This window comes from Lathamus discolor, chromosome 11, assembly GCF_037157495.1.
Source record: "Lathamus discolor isolate bLatDis1 chromosome 11, bLatDis1.hap1, whole genome shotgun sequence".
NCBI classification, from domain to species: domain Eukaryota; kingdom Metazoa; phylum Chordata; class Aves; order Psittaciformes; family Psittacidae; genus Lathamus; species Lathamus discolor.
In genome coordinates, this window is record NC_088894.1 from 1104304 (window position 1) to 1121966 (window position 17663).

Genomic DNA, 17663 nt, shown 5'->3' on the forward strand with positions numbered 1-17663 from the left:
GGGGAGCCCGGCTCCTGCCTGCGGCTGCGGGTCCCGGGGGTGCGCTGGGTGCTAAGAGCCCGGCCCCTCGGGGGGCTGCTGCGGGGGGCTGAGCTGTGTCTCCAGCAGCGCCCGCGTCCCCTCGGCCGACACCCGCCGCAGCCGCAGCCGCACGGAGCCGTAGGTGCCCCCGGTGCGACGGGCGGCCCGTGCGCGGCGGCGGGCGGCGGCGGCGGCCAGCAGCAGGGCTGCGAGCAGCAGCCCCCCCAGCGCCAGCAGCGCCAGCCCGGCCACGGTGCAGCGGTCGAGGCGGGCCCGCAGCCGCGCCGCCCGCTCCTCCAGCCGCTCCATCTGCCGCGCCGGTACCGCCGGGTCGGGGCGCGCCGCCCGCGGCACGGCCCCCGCCAGCACCACCAGCGCCGCGCCGCCCAGCGCGCAGCACAGGGCCAGCGCCAGCCCCGGGCCCGCCGGGCCCCCCCCCGCCGCCGCCGCCTCGCCCGGGCTCCGCAGCTCCGCCGCCCGCGGGGCCGCCATGGAGCCGCCGCCGGCCTGCGCGGGCTGAGGTGAGCGGCGGAGCCGCAGCGCGGTGCTCCCCGTCCCCGCACCCGCCTGCAAACCGACCCCCGGCACCCCGACCCGCGATCGCGCTCCCCCGAACCGGAGCCGGGGCACCAGACCGGGCTCCCAACCCGCCCCCGGGGCCCCAAACGGGGCTGCCCACCGGATACGGGTCCCCGGACCGGGCTGTCCCCCCTCCCCGCACCCGGGGCTCCGCACCGCGCTGCTCCCCTTCCCTGGACCCGGCACCCGCGTCCCCGAACCGGATCGTCCCTCCCTCGCTCTCTCGCTCCCCGAACCGGGCTCCCACCGAGCAGCCCACCGCCCCGACCCGGGCACCCCGTGTCCCTGGGACCCCTCCCGGACCCGCTTCCCCCGTCGGGCTCTGCCCCCGCTCCTCGCCGGTTCCCCGGAGCGCTCCCAACCTCCCCGGTACCCGCACCCGCCGCTTCCCGCACCGAGCCCCGCTCCCGCTCCTCCGGTCCCGCCTGCCTCTGCCCTTCCCACCGGTGCCCCCCCGCGCCCGGCTGCCTACCCCCGGTGCCGGCGCCGCCGGTGCCCCGAGCTGCCGGTCCCCAGGGCGCGCTCCGCCGCCGCCCGCACACGCACACACACACGTACACCGGGCTGCCCCGGGGGGCACTCACACACACACACACACACACGCCCTCGGTACCGGCACCGGCTCTGCACACCCTGCCCGCGACAAGCACCCCCCGACAGCACCAGGACCCTCCGTGGGGTCCTCGTTGCGGGGGGGGGGATGCGTGGGGAGGGCACGGGTGGAGGGGATGGAGCAGCGCGGTGGGCTTTGCATCGGGCAGACCATGGGATGCTCCCAGTGGTGCTGGGTGGGCACTCCACAAGCTGCTGTCCCCACTGGGGACCCAGGGCAGAGCTGGGGACACTGGGACTGTGTCCTGAGGTCCCCCAGCCCTGAATGCAGCAGGGAGAGCTCCAGCCCAGCCACGAGCCCCTGAAAGGATCCAGCCTGCCCCAAATCCCTGGGGATCCAGGGCTTGACCTGGGCTTGGACCACGCAGCAGATGCTCCAGAGGAGCCTATGGGGGTGCTGGCTGCCCAGAGCCATCCACACGGTCCCACCATAGTCCCACAGCACAGAGCCCCCATGGCCCCACCTCTCACCAACACTGTTTATTCCATTTCTCACACAGCACCGGTGTTGGTACCCACTGCTCCCAACCCACACCGGACCCAGCCCGAGCCCTACAGCACCCGCTGGCAGCAGCACGTTCTGCTCTGGTTCGTTATCAGGACATGTGCTATTCCCACCTTTGGAGCGGTGCCTGCAGATGGTGGATGTAAACCCTGAGAGATTGCTGCTGAAAGCTGTCAGGAGGATTTCTCCATCACATTGATGGTCCCTTCAGCACATTCAGGTGCCTCCAGCACCTTCACAACCTCACCCGTCATTACCCAGGGTGATGCTGGTGCTGGGTGATGAGCTTGGGGTGCAGGGGGGACCAACCCTCAACGCTTCCAGTCCCTGCACTGCGGCAGGGCTGGGAGCTGTGGGGTGGGCTGGGGTCTCCCATCACCCTGTGCCATGGCAGGGCAGGGATACAGGGGATTTGGTTAGTTCTGAAGTTGGCAGTGCAGGTTGTGTGTGCTGCTCCCGTCCCCTCTTGCTGCCCTGCGTGGAAAGGCGGATGCTTCCCAGCACTGCATCCCTAGGGATGCACCCAGAAGTGGGCCGAGAAAAAAGCTGAATTAAAAATAACTGTGAGTGCATCCTGACACGTTAACCACATTCCGAGAGGCTTCAGTGCCAGCCCACTCCGCGGGAAGGCAGGAGATGCTTGGAGACAAGTAGGTCACGGGACACAGATTGTCCCGAATCAGCAGGAAAAGATGGATCTGGAGCAGGCGGGCACATGCGTGTGAACACACAGTGTGCCAGCGCTGGGACTGCTACCCATGGCATCACCAAAATCCCTGGGAACAAGAGGAACGCTGCTTAGGGGGTTGTTCCTGCATCCTGGTCCCACTTGAGAGGGTGCCTGCAATGGATGAGGTGAAGGGGTGCATCCTACACATGTCGCTGCCTCTGGGTCCCACATGGGAGTGGGGTGATGACCTCCATCCCAAAGCTTTCCCCAGCCCATTCCTGATCAGGCTGGGGGCTGGCAAAGGCTGCTCCATGCCCAGGGCTCTGGCACGGAGGGAAGGAGACATGGAGACAACCAAGATTTATGCTGCCAGCGCAGGAGCAAAGAGAGGAGGGAGAGAGCCAAGGTCAGAGACAGCGCTGCCAAAATTCACAATGAATCTGCAGGAGCACTGGAGGAGAGAGACCGAGGGCTTGGGAAGACATGGGAATGGGACAGAGGGAGGGAGCCTGGGAGATGGAGCCGTGTGGGGCTGCTGGGGATGGGAATGGGCCATTGCTTGGCCAAAATGATTAAATGGGGATGTGAGAGCCAGCAAATGGGAGCCTCGTACCATGAAAGGACAGTGAGAACAGGAATGGAAGGGCTCTGGATATGGCTCCGTGCCTTCAGACCCCTCCAGCGCACCCCTATGCAGCACAGCCCAGATCTGGGGTGGACGTGGCTGCTGGTGGTGGTGACCCCGATCCAGCCCCACCATGGGGTGGTCTCATTCCTGCCTCCTCAGCGCTCACAGCATCCCAAGCAGAGCGAACGCCCGCAGCCAGCACGGCTCAAGGTGACTCAGAGGTCGGGAGCAAGCAGCCGGGCAATGTGGGAGCCAGGACCGGAGGAGGCACGGGCAGGCAGTGAGGACCGGAGGGGGCACGGGCAGGCAGTGAGGACCGGAGGGGGCACGGGCAGGCAGTGAGGACCGGAGGAGCCCGGCTCGTTGTGACCTCCCCTCCTGGCACTGCTGGTCCCTGCTTGCTTCCTGCTGATCCCAGCTGCAGCCGCCCTGGAAGCAGGCTCACATCTTCCCTGGTGCTAATTGAGATCTGGTTGCCATCACCTAACACCAGCCCGCTGGGAGAACCCCAGTGCCTCCCGGTACAGCAGCTGCTGCTGCACTGGGCTGTGGCTCGGGAGCACCGGGATCCTCACTGCTCTGCCTGGATGGAAAACAAAGCGCAGAGAGCATCAGGCAGAGGGATTAGGAGCCGGTGATGCTCTGGCTGGTGCCATGTAAGAGCAGACAGGCTCAGCGGTGGCTGATGCAGGCGGGCGGCCGCACACCTTCACCCTCCTCCCTCTGCACAGGATCGGGGCCGAAGCTCTTCTTTTTCCTTCTATTTCCTTTTTTCCTTCCGCAAACGTGCCTGGAGCCCCTCGGGAGCTGCTCACCCGCAGGGAGGGAGATGGAGGGGTGCTTCCCGAGAGAGCTTTTCAAAGGGCAAGGGGGAAACAGGCTGGGAGGAGGGAAAAGAGGAGGAAAAGGGTGAAAAAGGGGGGGGGGGGGAGAAGGAAAAAGGTGGAGGAGGGAAAAGGTGGAATTGAAGATGGAGGAGGAAAAGGAGGTGGCGGAGGCAATGCTGGTGCAGGTTCTGGTGCAGGTGCAGGTGCTGGTGCAGGTTCTGGTGCAGGTTCTGGTGCTGGTGCTGGTGCTGGTGCAGGTGCTTGTGCCGGTGCTGGTGCTGGTGCTGGTGCAGGTGCAGGTGCTGGTGCTGGTTCTGGTGCTGGTGCTGGTTCTGGTGCTGGTGCAGGTTCTGGTGCAGGTGCAGGTGCTGGTGCTGGTGCAGGTGCTGGTGCAGGTGCAGGTGCAGGTTCTGGTGCAGGTGCTGACTCAGGTGCTCTTCATCCACAGGGAGGTGAGCAGCATCCTGCTCCCTCCGACGGGCGCGCGCTCCCTGCTAACCCCACCAGGAATGGGCTCCGCTGCCAGCAGCATTCCCTGCGGGAGCGCCGCCAGGAGCCGCCGGTGCCGGGGCTGTGCCCACGGGTGCAAGGCGGGCACCGGCCCCGGTTGGGTCCGGGCGCTCGGAGCCGGTCCCGGGGAGGGTTCCCCCCCCCCCCCCCCCCCGGTGCCCCCGTGGGGCGGGGACCGGACCCGAGCCCAGGGCGCGCTCCCGCTGCCGCGCGCACTGCACACACCCCGCCCCCCCCCTGCCGGTTTTGGCGGGAGCGCGCAGGAGCCCCTCAGGCCTGAGGAGGGCCCGACATGGACGGAGCCGAGCGCCCATGAACCCCATCCGCAGCCCTTTGGTGCCCGCTGGGTCCCTCAGCGCCCATAAACCCCATCCCCAACCCTTCGGTGCCCGCTGGGTCCCTCAGGGTCCCTCCATTTCCTCAGCGCCCGGGGAGCTCCCTCCATCCCCTCAGGACCCGCTGCCCCATTCCCTCAGAGCCCGCCCGTGCCCAGCCCCTCAGGTACCCCCCCCGCTCCCCTCAGGAGCCCACCAAATTCCCCCTTGTCCTCATAAATCTCTCCCAATCCCACTTAGATCCCCATTGTCCCCTCGGCACCCAGCTGAGGCGCCCTCCATCCCTCAGCCCCTGCTAAACCCTCTCAGGGCCTGCCTGGCTCCCCCCATCCCCTCAGGATCCCATCAAATCCCTTCGCCCTCTCCTTTAGGATCCCACCACGTCCCCCTCATCCCCTCAGTGTCCCATTCAACCCCTCCTCGGGCCGGAGCTGGGCTCACCAGCGGGGTGGCAGGGGCTGCCCTCAGCCCGGGCGCCATGTTCTACCTGCACTTGCTGCTGAACAAGCGCGGGCCCCTGGCCAAGATCTGGCTGGCCGCGCACTGGGAGAAGAAGCTCACCAAAGCTCACATATTTGAGTGCAACCTGGAGGCCACCATCGAGAAGATCATCTCGCCAGAGGTGGGCTGGTAAAACCGGGCAGGTGCCCCCCACCCAGGGAAGCTGTGGGGCCGAGGGGTCCATCTTCTTCGGGAGCAGCGCTTGCGACCTCAGGGTGAACGTGTGGCTGTTCCGAAGGAGGTGTGGGGGAAACTGTTGGTTTTATGTAGCTCTCGTTCCGACGGACCCCTGTGGGATGGCAGTTCTGTGAGTATTGAGGCTGCACTCGCGTCCCTGGAGGTCTGTGGGGTACAGTCAACGTGCAGCGCGGGCCGGTGTTACCACAGTGCATCCGAATGGGCTTCGCCGCACACGGATGGAGCTCCAGGGCCTGCTCCGTGGGCGCCGGGGCTGAAGGGTCTGAGGCACTCGTGAGGCAGCACAAGGCCGTCAGTGCAGCGCGGTAGTGACATGTACGACAGCGCTTGGGAATGGCGCTGTTCGTGCCGCAAAAAGGTGCAGAAGTCGGGTGCTGGCTCATACCAAGGGGCTAAGGAAGAGCCGTGACAGGGTACGCGGCTCTTCGGGCAGAACGCGTTTGCTGCTCTTGTCAAAAGTCATTTATCATATCTCGTAACCACTTTCAGTGGACTTCTTCCAGGTCCCCCTTTATAAGCAGCTAAATACATAGTTAAGCATACGCAGTGCTTATGAGAGGCTCTGTGACCAGTCCGGGAGGCTGAAGTCCCCCCCCCGCCTCCCAGATAAGGTGTGACTCAAGCAAACAATGCAGGTAATCAAGGACCCATGACTCAGTCCTCGGCCTCTCCAGTGCAACCGCATCCAAGGGAAGCATCCAAGGGAACGGGGAGGAATGCTTTGCACGCTCCCCAGTCAATGGCTCCGGAGATCCAAAGCTTTCAGCTGGTGCAAGCAGACTTTTATCGTTATGTTTTCCTCTATGAAAACACCTGCTTGATATCTGGCAGCCTGAATCCCACTGTCCTGCATGGGTTACCGTTAACAGAGTGCTGTTAAATTGATATTATATGGAAGTGTTTTCCAAGAGGTATTAGATGAATATCCCCTACCTTCCCTTGTATGCTGTCCTGCCTCACATCAGCATGACCACCCTGAGAGTGCTTGATGCAGGAAGACTTTGCATAAATAAGGGCATATTTTGGCCTTTATTTGCGTAAATAAGGGCATAGGTATGGTGTCTGCTCAGTTAAATAACCCAAGTCTCAAACGCCAGTTTATGCGCAGCTGCTTGCTGTTTCAGGGTGTGTTGCACTGTTTGTTGGCAGTTAGTTGAGGTGATTTAGATAAAGGAAGAGCTTCAGTTCAGGCCTCACGCTCTGGCACAGCAACATTTAGCAACAGAAGCAGCTAGAAGTTTCTAGGCTCTGTTTATGATCCTCTACATCAGCACAAAGCCTTGTTGAATTTCACAGAGCTCTGTACTGGTGTATGATACTGGAACTCTGTCACTGCTGTGTAATATCCCCATTTGAACGGGAAAACATTTCCATTTTCATGGTTTTGCCCCAAATCCTAACTCCTGGACAACCTTTTTAAACCATCCCAGTTTACAATAGCTCTGCGGACCTCTGGACACTTACTCCTCGGAGTGGTGCGGATTTACCACAGGAAAGCCAAGTACCTCATGGCAGACTGCAGCGAAGCTCTGACAAAAATGAAGACAGCCTTCCGCCCAGGTGCGTACAGAGCTCTGCATCTTTCCACCTGTGTCCTTTACAGCTCTCATTTTGAAAGGTAATTGTGGATATTCCTGTTAAACACACATTATTGACCCCAAACATACCGGTGGCCTGCTGTTGATGTTTAATTTAATACCATTTCGGGTCTTTGACTCCTTTAAAAGAAACAATATCTTAAGTGTTCTTATTAGGTGAAGCTTCAATTCAGCCTCCATTGTTAGCTAATTGGTTTTAATTTCTGATGACACCATCAGCATTCTAACAGAGTGTTAGTGCCAGACCTGACAGTGGGGTTTGAACTCTACCCATGAAGCCAGCGAGGAGGAAGCAGACGTGGCTGGATCCTTTCCCAGCTGGCTGGATGTTTGTCATTCTTAGGCAGCAAACGAGGAGGCACTGTTGTCTAATAAAAGGCTAACAACCGGACATCAGCATCTATTGTCAGCCCTAATGTGCTTTGTAACCTGATCTGTTTGCAGCGTAGCAACAGACTACTCTACATTATTCTCAAGGACAGGATCATAGGATAAAGAATTATTTAGGTTGGAAAAAACCTTTAAAATCATTGAGTCTAACTGTTAACCCAGCCCCGCCAAGGCCTCTAAGCACCACATCTACATGTCTTTTACATACCTCCAGGGTTGGTGACTCTAACACTACCCTCAGCCCCTGTTCCAGTGCTTGACAACCTTTTGGTGAAGCTCTTTTTTTTCCCCAGTATCCTGTCTAAACCTCCCCTCGTGCAGCTTGAGGCTGTTTCCTCTTGTCTTATTGCTTGTTACTGTCGAGGGATGCTGTCATTCTCCATCAGAAACAGTCAGAAGTGATCTGACTTAGGAACTAACTCTGTTCTGAGCAAAAGATTGCATTAGATGACCTTTGGAAATCCCTTCTCACCTGAATTGTTCCTAGATCCTCCCATTAGTATTTGCACTCTCACTTCATAATTATTTGATGCTGAAGAGCAGTTATGCAGACACTGGAGAGGGAAAGAAAACACAATAATTCATCTGAAGCGGTGTGGAAGACTCCAGGCTAAATGTCAGCTGTGAGGATCTTCCAGGAACTTCAAGTGGCTGTTAATAAACCCCATATATTTACTTTATCTCATGTCCTGTAGCAGCAGACTCTGCTGTATCTGTAAAAAATATGGTGTCTAAAGTATATGGAAAGGAAAGATTTTACTTCCACTTTGGAGTCCTGTTGACACAGGGCCTAAGCTTTGCCCTTCTGTTAGAACAGCAGCAGTCCTTCCTGACAGATTTACAATTCCAATTCACATAAGTGGGAGAGCATTACTTTCACCTTATTGATACTTACTTTGTGCTGTTGTTTGTTCTAGGCCTTGTTGACCTTCCCAAGCAGAACTTTGAGGCTACTTATCAAGCCATTACACTACCTGAAGAGTTTCATGATTTTGAAACACCACTACCTGATGTAAAGTAAATGCTTCCCTCAGTTTTATTCAGTATCTTCAGAAGTAAAAGATATCCTCATGTTATCTTATGAAGACTCAGGTGGAATTGTTTGGCTTTGGTACCTGGATTCTCCTAAATGCTGAGTCAGCTTTGTGAAGCTGCAGTCACAGGAGCTGTGCTTTTGTTGAGCCCCTCAAAGTCTGTTTAATCAACAGCCCTTTACAATGAAATAATGCATGAACTTAGAGTTCAGGGCTTCAGATTGCCAGAGCGAAGCCTGCAAACCACTCTCTGACCTCAAGAGAAGATAGTGTAAATCCTGTTTTTAAAGCAAGGGAGCTCTGGTGAGTAACCTCACCACCTTGTACTGCTCCCTTGTGTAACTGCTTTTAATTTCTGGCTCTTTGGGGCTGGTGTATTTTATCAGCAGCAGTCAGCTTGGCTCCTGATGAAAAGCCAGCATATTTCATTGGCTTTCCTGACACAAACCAGCATTAATGTAGAAACACTGATAGAAAGCAGGAGGCCAAGACGCGATAGCTCTGATGCCCCCAAAAGTCTGGGATAACGGATTTCTCCTGAGGCTTCCTCTGTACCTCGTCATGAATGCAGTTTGATGGGGTCTGTTTAGGGTTCCCCAGCTGTCTCCTGGCCAGGGCAGGGTCAGTCCCCACTGTGTGATGTACATTGGAGGCTACACAGAGCTCTGGCCAGCCCAGGTGGTGGCCTCCTGCTTGCTTGAAGGTACCACTGTTAATAAACACCCAGCACCTGGTTTCCAAATGCTTATTTTTAGCTTTTAGAGGAAATTTAAAGTAGGGAAATTTCTCCATAAAACCCTAACTGGCTCGACTGCAAATAGCCTTGGGGGAAAAAATGTTCTCTCCTTGAGGATCAGCCAGGGTGCTTCCAATGCCACGGAAAACAAGCTGTCTTTGGGGGTTTGTCATAAAACATCAGATTGGTGATTTTCTAGAAGCAAGTTTTCACATTCCAGCCTAATGCTTAGTGGCTCTCAGTTCTCCTTTTATTTTGTGTGATGTTTTTTCCATCAGTGCCATTGACGTTGCTGAACACTTCACCTTGAACCAGAGCAGAGCTGAGGACATCACGCTTGCAGAGGATTACGAGAGCAATTTATTTCTTTGTGACAGAAACTTTGGTGAGAGAAGCTGAGAAATTAGAAATATTTCCTAAAGAAAACTGTGTTTATGCAAAAATTTAGTACATTTTGTGTCCCTTCCACATGCAAAATGCTGTTATTTGTGCTGATTGCTCTGTCATACTGTTATATGCTTAAATTTTTGTGTAATGATTCCACCTAAGTAGTATAATGTGATCATGGAGAGTCAAACCCAACACTCTGCTTTTTACTGAATTAGCTACGGGTTGTTTTTTGTTCCCTTTGAGGCATTGGGGCATCTTACAACCTTTTAAAAATGATTTGAAACATTAGGAATTAGATAGATACTTGTTTCAAAGATTCCTGAAGATGAAGCATGGGATATTCTGTGTTTCTTCAGATGACGAACCAGAAGCCCTGAGGAAACAAAGCTTCTTTGATGGCAGCATCTTAACAAGCAGCAACAGTCTTGTGGTGGATCGCTCTGTGAGTGTGAACGGGGACAAGTCTGCTCTGCGAGAGGAGACCTTCTGTTTTGAGTACGACGGCTTTGGAGACGAGGAGGATGCTGCAGATATGATAGGTGGGTTTGACACAGATAAACAGGATCAGTTTCTTTCCAAACATCTTTATTCTGGCAGGAAAACAAACAGGACAGAGTGAAAGTGATTGCTTTCAAACATAAGTTGTTTTCTTGGTGAATTCATGCTTCCTTTGCTTTCTACTTAGCACTGAATCTATGACATATGACAATCCATGTCAGACATTGCCAAATAAAAATGTTTTAAAGGTTATATTTCAGGTTTTTAGAACTAAAGGCATTCCAGTTATACTTAATGGTGAACCATTTAGTTCATATTTTTGAAGGTGAAGCACTGCAGCATTTTTATCTTTATTGTAAGAGCAAAGTCAGCAAAGAAGCTTCTACATCTTTATGGCTTAGAGTAGTTACATAAACCTTTTTAGATTTATACCTTTTAAACAATATCAATATAATACTTTTCAGAGCAGCAGTGGAAACTCAAAGTGAAGAGTAACCCTCTCCTCTTTGCACCCCTGAAGGCCACCATTCCACTGCAGCCATTTGTGGGAGCTGAGCGGGTTTTGTTTGCTGAGGATTAACCTTGAATAAGTCACATTAGTTGGTATCAGGCTATTTCATGGCTACTAAGTCTTTGAATGATTAAAACGATGTGGTTTATATTTAAGAAATCCTGTTGAGGGACGAGCACACAGACCTGGATCAAGACATTCTTGGTATGGAGGAAGAAAACCCTTTGTCCCAAGAGCCACTGGGGAACAGCACAGCCAGTGAGTCTGCAGCACCCACCCTGCTGTCCTCACACCAACCCCTGTTCCTGCACTAATGCCTCAAGTTGCTCACACTCAGCTTTGTACCATGTCCCATCCCTTTTGCCTTGGTTCATTTATTTTGCTTCCCCCCCCCCCCCAATTTTGTTCATCCTCCATTTTGGGTATAATTCAATTAGACCTGGGGATCCCAGGTCTGTAACTTGACATTGCTTAGAAACGCTTTGGTATGACATCCTGTTGGACACGCTCTTGATCCACCTGCTGCCTCCACAGCAGGAGATCACTTCTGGAGGGGAAAGGAAACTGAATAAGGGTTTGCTGTAACTTTGAACTTCACCTATGAGTATTTCTGGCTTCATATTGCAACAAGTGACACTTCAGTAAGATCATCAGGTTGTTGTTTGTCTTCTTTCGGTTTGATACCAGTGACATTGATTTCTGAAAAGTGTTTCTGGAAATCTTTTGATATCTTAAATCCTTATTTAATTTATCCCCCCCCCCAACACTGTTTCTTTAAAACTGTGAGATTACAGACAAAATCATGGTTCTCTAATTCTGATCTTCTTTGTCTGATATCATTCTGTGGCGTGAGATAAAAAACTTTACAAGATAGAATAATTTCTTAAATTTTGGGTTATTTTCTGGGTTTTCTTATAGTTGAGTCCTGCTGTGCAGACACCACCAGTAAAGAAGTCAGTCACCTAGTGAGTGAAACCACACTTGTGTTGAAAGAAGATGATGGATTTGTTCTTGAGCCACTTGATGCTGCAGGTCAGAACGTGACCAGTTTCTTGCTGAATGTTTGCATCAACAAGTTCATGTTGACACCATTATTTAGCATTCTGGAATTTTCCAGCCTGCCAAAACAATATTCAGGAAGTTATGGCCATATAACCAATCCCTGGCTTTCTTTCCTGTTTACTGTATGCATCTTAATCCAGCTGCTAAAGGATTAAATTGACAAATACAGATATTCATTAGGAGGTAATGAAACCTGTTGAGGACATCAGCAGTTCTTGGAATAATTAACTTCCTGATGGATTAGAGAGAGATTATTCAGTCCTGGTGGCATATCACGTGTCCTCATTAAGTTCTCATGTTCCTGGTTCTTTAGTGCAATAGTCATATGTCTTCCGCCATTAAACACGTGTGAAGCTCCTGTACAGGAATACAGGGAGTGTATGTACGAAAACCTTTGGAGAAGTGGCCCATGTGCTTGTACTTTGGTTTTCAAGTCTGTGTGATGTTTTGGGAGGTCATCAGCCTGTCTGTCTGAGTCCAGCGCCTGTTTTGTACTTGAATGTTCTGTGAATAGACATTATTTAGACCTTCTTTTTTTTAGCTATCACCCAGAAGAAAAAGAGTAAAAGAAAGAGGAAGTTGTTTGTGGATGTAGACAAGGAACTCACCTGTTATGCCATGTACAACCAACTGAACAACTGCACAGACATCATGGCCACCTTAGACCTCGCACCCCCAACCAAAAAAACAATGCTGTGGAAGAAATCCGGAGGTGTGGATAAACTCCTGTCCCACACGACACAGCTGCTGCTTCCTGCTAAGCTGCAAATGGTAAAGATTGAGTCCTTGCAGGGTTTTATATCACTGGCTAGGTTAGGAGCTCACTGCGAGAGCTTTCAGGCTTGAAAAAGTTTCTGTGAACTCCTTCCCATGTGTGTGGCATCACTGAAGTCCTGTTTTGCAGTATAGTTGGGTTGGATACCTGACGGTTATTTGCATGCTCGCAACTGGAGCAGTTGCTCCATTAGGAAGCCCATCTATAGAGCTCAGGGCTTTCATCTCCAGCTGTCCACCACTAAGTGAAAGATGACAAAAAACCACGAGAGCTGACATTTAATTTCACAGAGTCATAGAATCACAGAACAGTTTGGGTTGCAAAGGACCTTAAAGATCAAAGCCTTTCCTGTCCTCATGTAGTATCTGTCAGATTGTTCAAAGAACCTGGTAGTAGGTTTAGAGCTGATGATAAGATAAAGAAGAGCTAAAGGTGATAATGAGAGCCCTGGTATAAGCCATGTGCAACAGCCTTACTGCAGTGCCTTGTGCTGTGTGGCTTGGTGAGGGCAGGGCAGCAGGGGCTCCAGGCCAGCAGCAGCACTGCAGGTTCACAGCAGCGCAGCTTCACCACTCAGAGTCCAGCGACAGAACTACAGCTCACTCTCCCAAGGATGAATGTTATTCACACTCACAGAGCTGCCGATGTTTCTTTCTTTCGTCCTTCCTTACTGGCTGGCTTCAAGGAAAACCGATCCAAGCTGTTTCTAAGGTGTTTCTTCATGGAGTTCACTGCAATGTTGAAGCTGCAGAAAGCTATTATTAAAAAAAAAAAATTAAAAAATCCAGATTTTCAGAATTACCTAATTCAAATACCTAAATTTCGAGTTGCAGTAACTGATCCACAGCTCAGATTGATACCTTTGAGTTGGTACTTGCAAATAATGTGACGTAGTGTTCTGAAAGCAAACCAGCGCGAATAATTGTTTGCAGTTCCTTGCAGCATGCTTCAAGAGTCACGGATTTAAGATGAGAAGGAGGGAAATACAGAGGGAGTCTGAAATGGAGGAAACAAGGAAAGAGCAAGAGACCACAGGTAATGTTTTAACTCTGTTGTTGCAAAATTGGCTGTTAGAAAATACCTTGTGTTTTACCTTTTTACCATTTAAGAGAGTGGGCAGTATTGTACAAAACAAAGGCCCAAAAAAGTTAAATGTTGAGGAAATTGGCTGTTAATTATTAATTTTTAAAGGGCTTTTTATTTTCATAAGTACTTTGTTGCTTTTTTGTTCCTTAGCTCAGAAATTAATTTCAAGTCTTTTTCTTCCTTGTGGCATAAGGAGGTATTTTGGGGGTCACTTTTGCTTCTTTAATTGTCTACCACACAGAACAAAACCTTCCCACCTTTTCTGAGTTTAACCAAACCAAATTCATGTCAATAACATGTATTTACATCTTGAAGACAGCATTTGGGTTAATACCAAGCAAGTGGAAATGTCCTGTTTCAGATGTGTTGAGGTGATGTATCTGCTTTCATTCCTTTGCTCTGCTAGAAATACAATCTGGGTGTCTGCCTTAGTTCATCAGCAGAACCACCTCCTGCAGTGCCTAAAGGTCAACTTCTAGGAAAGGGAAAACTCTCTTGGCAGGTTCTTCTTCTTCCATGATCTGATTGGGAATGATATTTATTCTGTATTTAGTCTTTCTGGCTCTTGCTCTCAAATATTGCTAACGAGGGTGTGACTGTTGGGTTTCAATGTATTTTTAAGGACAGAGATGGCCAGGAATTGCCTCCTAAACCTTGTTTTTTCATTAATACAGAGATGCTGATAGTAGAAGAGCCAAGTTTCCTGCAGGAGTCAGCTCATTCAGACACTGAGAGAAAAATTAGACACGATTCATTTATGTTGCCATCAGAGAATAGCAGAAATGTAACTGATGATCACTGTGGTGAAACTATAGTGAGCAGTTTCCATAAGTTTTAGACACCTAAATGTATTTCTTGGTGTTGTTTTATGCCAGGGCTCCATTTAAAGCACGTTAAGAAGTTTCTAATACCTGTTTGAAGACATTCTAGAGGCAGCTGATGGTTTATTTAGAGCCATAAAAGTTTATTTATAAGCACTGTGGTAGACACAATGAATTAATGATTAATTAAAATGTCTATTAATCAGTATAGATTGCAGTCAGATCACTAATTATACATGAAAGGTAAATGTGAAATACAGCTTCTATACTGCAGAGATCAATCTAATCATTTTTATAAAGGATAAAACTTACCTCTTGTGTCTCATATTGAGGAAATAAGCAATAACAAATCATCTATTTCTGCTGTCTTTACCCAGGCTGAGGTACAAGGGCATTCCCCAGGGAATATGAGGCTTGTTAAAGTTGGAAAAGCATGGCAAAATTGGACCTAACAGTAGCAGAACATGTAGGGTCTGTGCCTGAAGCAAGCCTGCAGGTGCAGATCAGCTGTAGGATAAATACTAAAGCAAAGTCCTTTCCTAGGTGGGATGTAGTAAAAATAGGGACTATTCCATCATTTTGGAAAACATTTCTTGTGATACATTCTTGGAGCAGAATTGTGTAATTGGGATTTGCACTGTACCCATGAGCTGTAACTCCTGTTGATCACTCTCTGTTCTGACAGCAGGGTGCAATGGTTTTGTCTGAGAGCTCCTCACTGGTGACCAGTATCCTCAGCCAAGAAGCTGAAATGCAACAAGCTGAGCTATCAAACGTATGTGTGCTCCAGGCTGACTGCTCTGGCCCATGTCACACTCTGTTCTTTCTCAGATAGATTAAAATAGCAGTGATGGCATCACAGCCTTGTTTGGCTGCACTCACATCACCTTTAGCCTTCAGAGGTTAAGCCCAAAGCCTAAATCCAGATTTTTGAACAGCCTTTTTTGACCCTGACCAGCACAAATGATATCACAACCCAGGCATGCAGAGCGGCGTCTTCTTGTGGAGCTGCCTCTCCAGGCCTCAATGGGACCATCTCCACAGTGCTACCATGCACCTGAGCTGCTCCTTGGTAGCAGAAAGAACATAGTTAGCATTCCTTTCTGTTCCACAAAGCCTTGTGTGACCACAGAGGTGTCAGAGGTCCCAGATATCCTGAGTATGGCCACCAAAATGCCCAGTTCCAGCTAGGATTTTCAGTTAGAACTCTTGTCCTTGTTATCATACACATGCCACCTAACCTTCTGTTCTATTTCCTCTCAAGGAGCTCATGAGGAACAGGAAAGACAGTGAAGAAATCAGGTGGAACAAAAGAACTCTCCAGCTCTTAAAAGCCTTACAGGTACCAGTGCTGGATTTTATAATTAGATGCCAAACTCAGGTGTTGTTTTCAGTTGGACCCTGTCAGAAATCTCTTCCTTATGGAATCCCACACTGGTCTGGGTTGGAAGGGACCTTACAGCTCATCCAGTTCCAACCCCCTGACACAGGCAGAAACACCTTCCACTAGAGCAGGTTGCTCCAAGCCCTGTCCAGCCTGGCCTTGACCCCATTACTGCTGCCGTGTTTCCTTGGGTATTTACTCGGGAAACCAGGATTCTGAGTGCCTGACGTGGTCCAACAGAAGTGTCGGACTATCTCCTCCTTATAGAATCAAGGAATCATGGAACGGTTTGGGTTTGAAGGGACCTTTCATGTAAGTGTAGCCATTAAACCCTAAGAAATAATTACACTTGATTAGCTGTGGCACTCCTTGCCTGTGATAGAAGTGGTACCCAGCACCCAGGGAGCAGGCAGTGATGAGTCCTATTGGTTTGGATGCTGAAAAGCATTTCAGATGTGCTTCACCTGAAAAGCCAACCTGACTGTCCTGCTTCCCTCCTGCAGCACCTGAAGAGATCCGGGGTGAGCTCCTTCAGTTTCCGGGATCTCAGTTGGAAAAACAACCGGAAAGAGGCCGCAGCCAAGTTTTACATCCTGCTGGTGCTGAAGAAGCAGTCGGTTGTGGAGCTCAGGCAGAGCGCTCCCTTTGCCGACATCACAGCCACCGCCGGCCCTATGTTTGATGCTCACTGACCTCGGGTCAGAGCCAGATAAGCCACCAAAAATCAACCTCATTGATTGATTGATTGGTGATTTTCCAGCAAATAGATTTTTGGAGAAAAATGATTGAATGTCTTGTTAAACCATGGAGCCACCTCTGAACTACCACGTAACAGGCTCGTGCCATGTGCCATGACGTGCCACCATGGTTACCAACATGTTCCCTAGCTCGTTTATTTTTAATATAGCTGGTTTGGTGATAAGCAGTTACTTATTCTGTTAATAAAATATCACTAAAATACATTAGGGAGGGATTTCTGTTGTGAGGGATTTTAGGAAATGTTAAAATCCTTTCTGGGAGGCAGGATTTGAACTAACACACGTGTTAATCCTCACACCATCGGTAAGAGAAATCTGAGTTCCCTGTATCCAAAATCCATCTGTTTGCAGTGATTCCTTCCAGAGAAGGGCCAGTGTTTGCTGTTTCAAGGCCCAGTGCGGTAGTGCCTCCAGCACTGTTTCCCTGTGTTCAGGCAGGGAGAGGTTACAGAGCCCCTGGAAGAGTCACATAAGCATCAGGACAAACCCTCTCCTCTGCAAATCCTCCAATTTCACGTTCCATGGAGCATGTTCACTTAAGGATGAACTCTTTTATTTATGTGTAGCCCTATTTAAAAATGGCTGTTAAAGGAATCCTTGTAGTTCTTTGCATTTGCATCTAATTTAGGAAGAGTTTTAACACTTGTACTGTCATGTGGCGGTGCTTTTCAGGCACACTGAACCCGCGCAGGTGGCTGTGGGTACATTCCCCCTCTTACCATGAAATCAATAAAAACCAGAACATGACATCTCCTGTGCTCCTTGGTGTTTGTGCTCAAACTCTAGGATCTCCTTCTCGGAGTCAGTGTTCTGGGGGATTTTCTTACAATTGGGAAGGATGGACGATGTTGGTGGCCAGGTGGTCCCAGTGTATTTGCGAAGAGCCTGTGCTGGGCCTGGGTCTGTTCCACCTGGATTCTTACTTCCGTTTGATAAAATCAGTAAGAAGCCTTTGCTTGCCATGGGGTTACCTCTCTGGCTGTAAGGGAGGGAAAAACAACCCTGTTTGGTAAAAATCTTCCCATTTACTGCAAGAGAAATGGCATTTTCCTTTTCTGATGGGAACGGGAGCGCTGCTCTCCAGAAGTGCCAGGCCAAGCCTGCACTTGAGGGTGACGTGTTCCCTTCTCCTCTTTTGGGACTAGTTTTACTTGGGGATCAGGTACCAACCTGGGCTCAGGAAAGGGTTTGGTTCCCTAAATGTGACTCCCAGTGAGTGCATGGCCAAAGGAGG

General features: G+C 51.0%; 1 protein-coding gene across 1 annotated transcript; it reads left to right on the forward strand.

Moving 5' to 3' along the window:
• The first annotated feature begins 4587 nt into the window (after positions 1–4587).
• RAD21L1 (RAD21 cohesin complex component like 1) lies at positions 4588–17176 on the forward strand. The gene is made up of 13 exons (XM_065691849.1): positions 4588–5309; positions 6817–6946; positions 8292–8391; positions 9423–9529; positions 9891–10073; positions 10700–10801; positions 11462–11575; positions 12147–12376; positions 13313–13415; positions 14141–14280; positions 14973–15062; positions 15552–15629; positions 16175–17176. Exons 1-13 carry the CDS (start codon positions 4665–4667, stop codon positions 16361–16363), a joined length of 2211 nt encoding a protein of 736 aa, XP_065547921.1. The 5' UTR covers positions 4588–4664; the 3' UTR covers positions 16364–17176.
• The last annotated feature ends 487 nt before the right edge of the window (positions 17177–17663 follow it).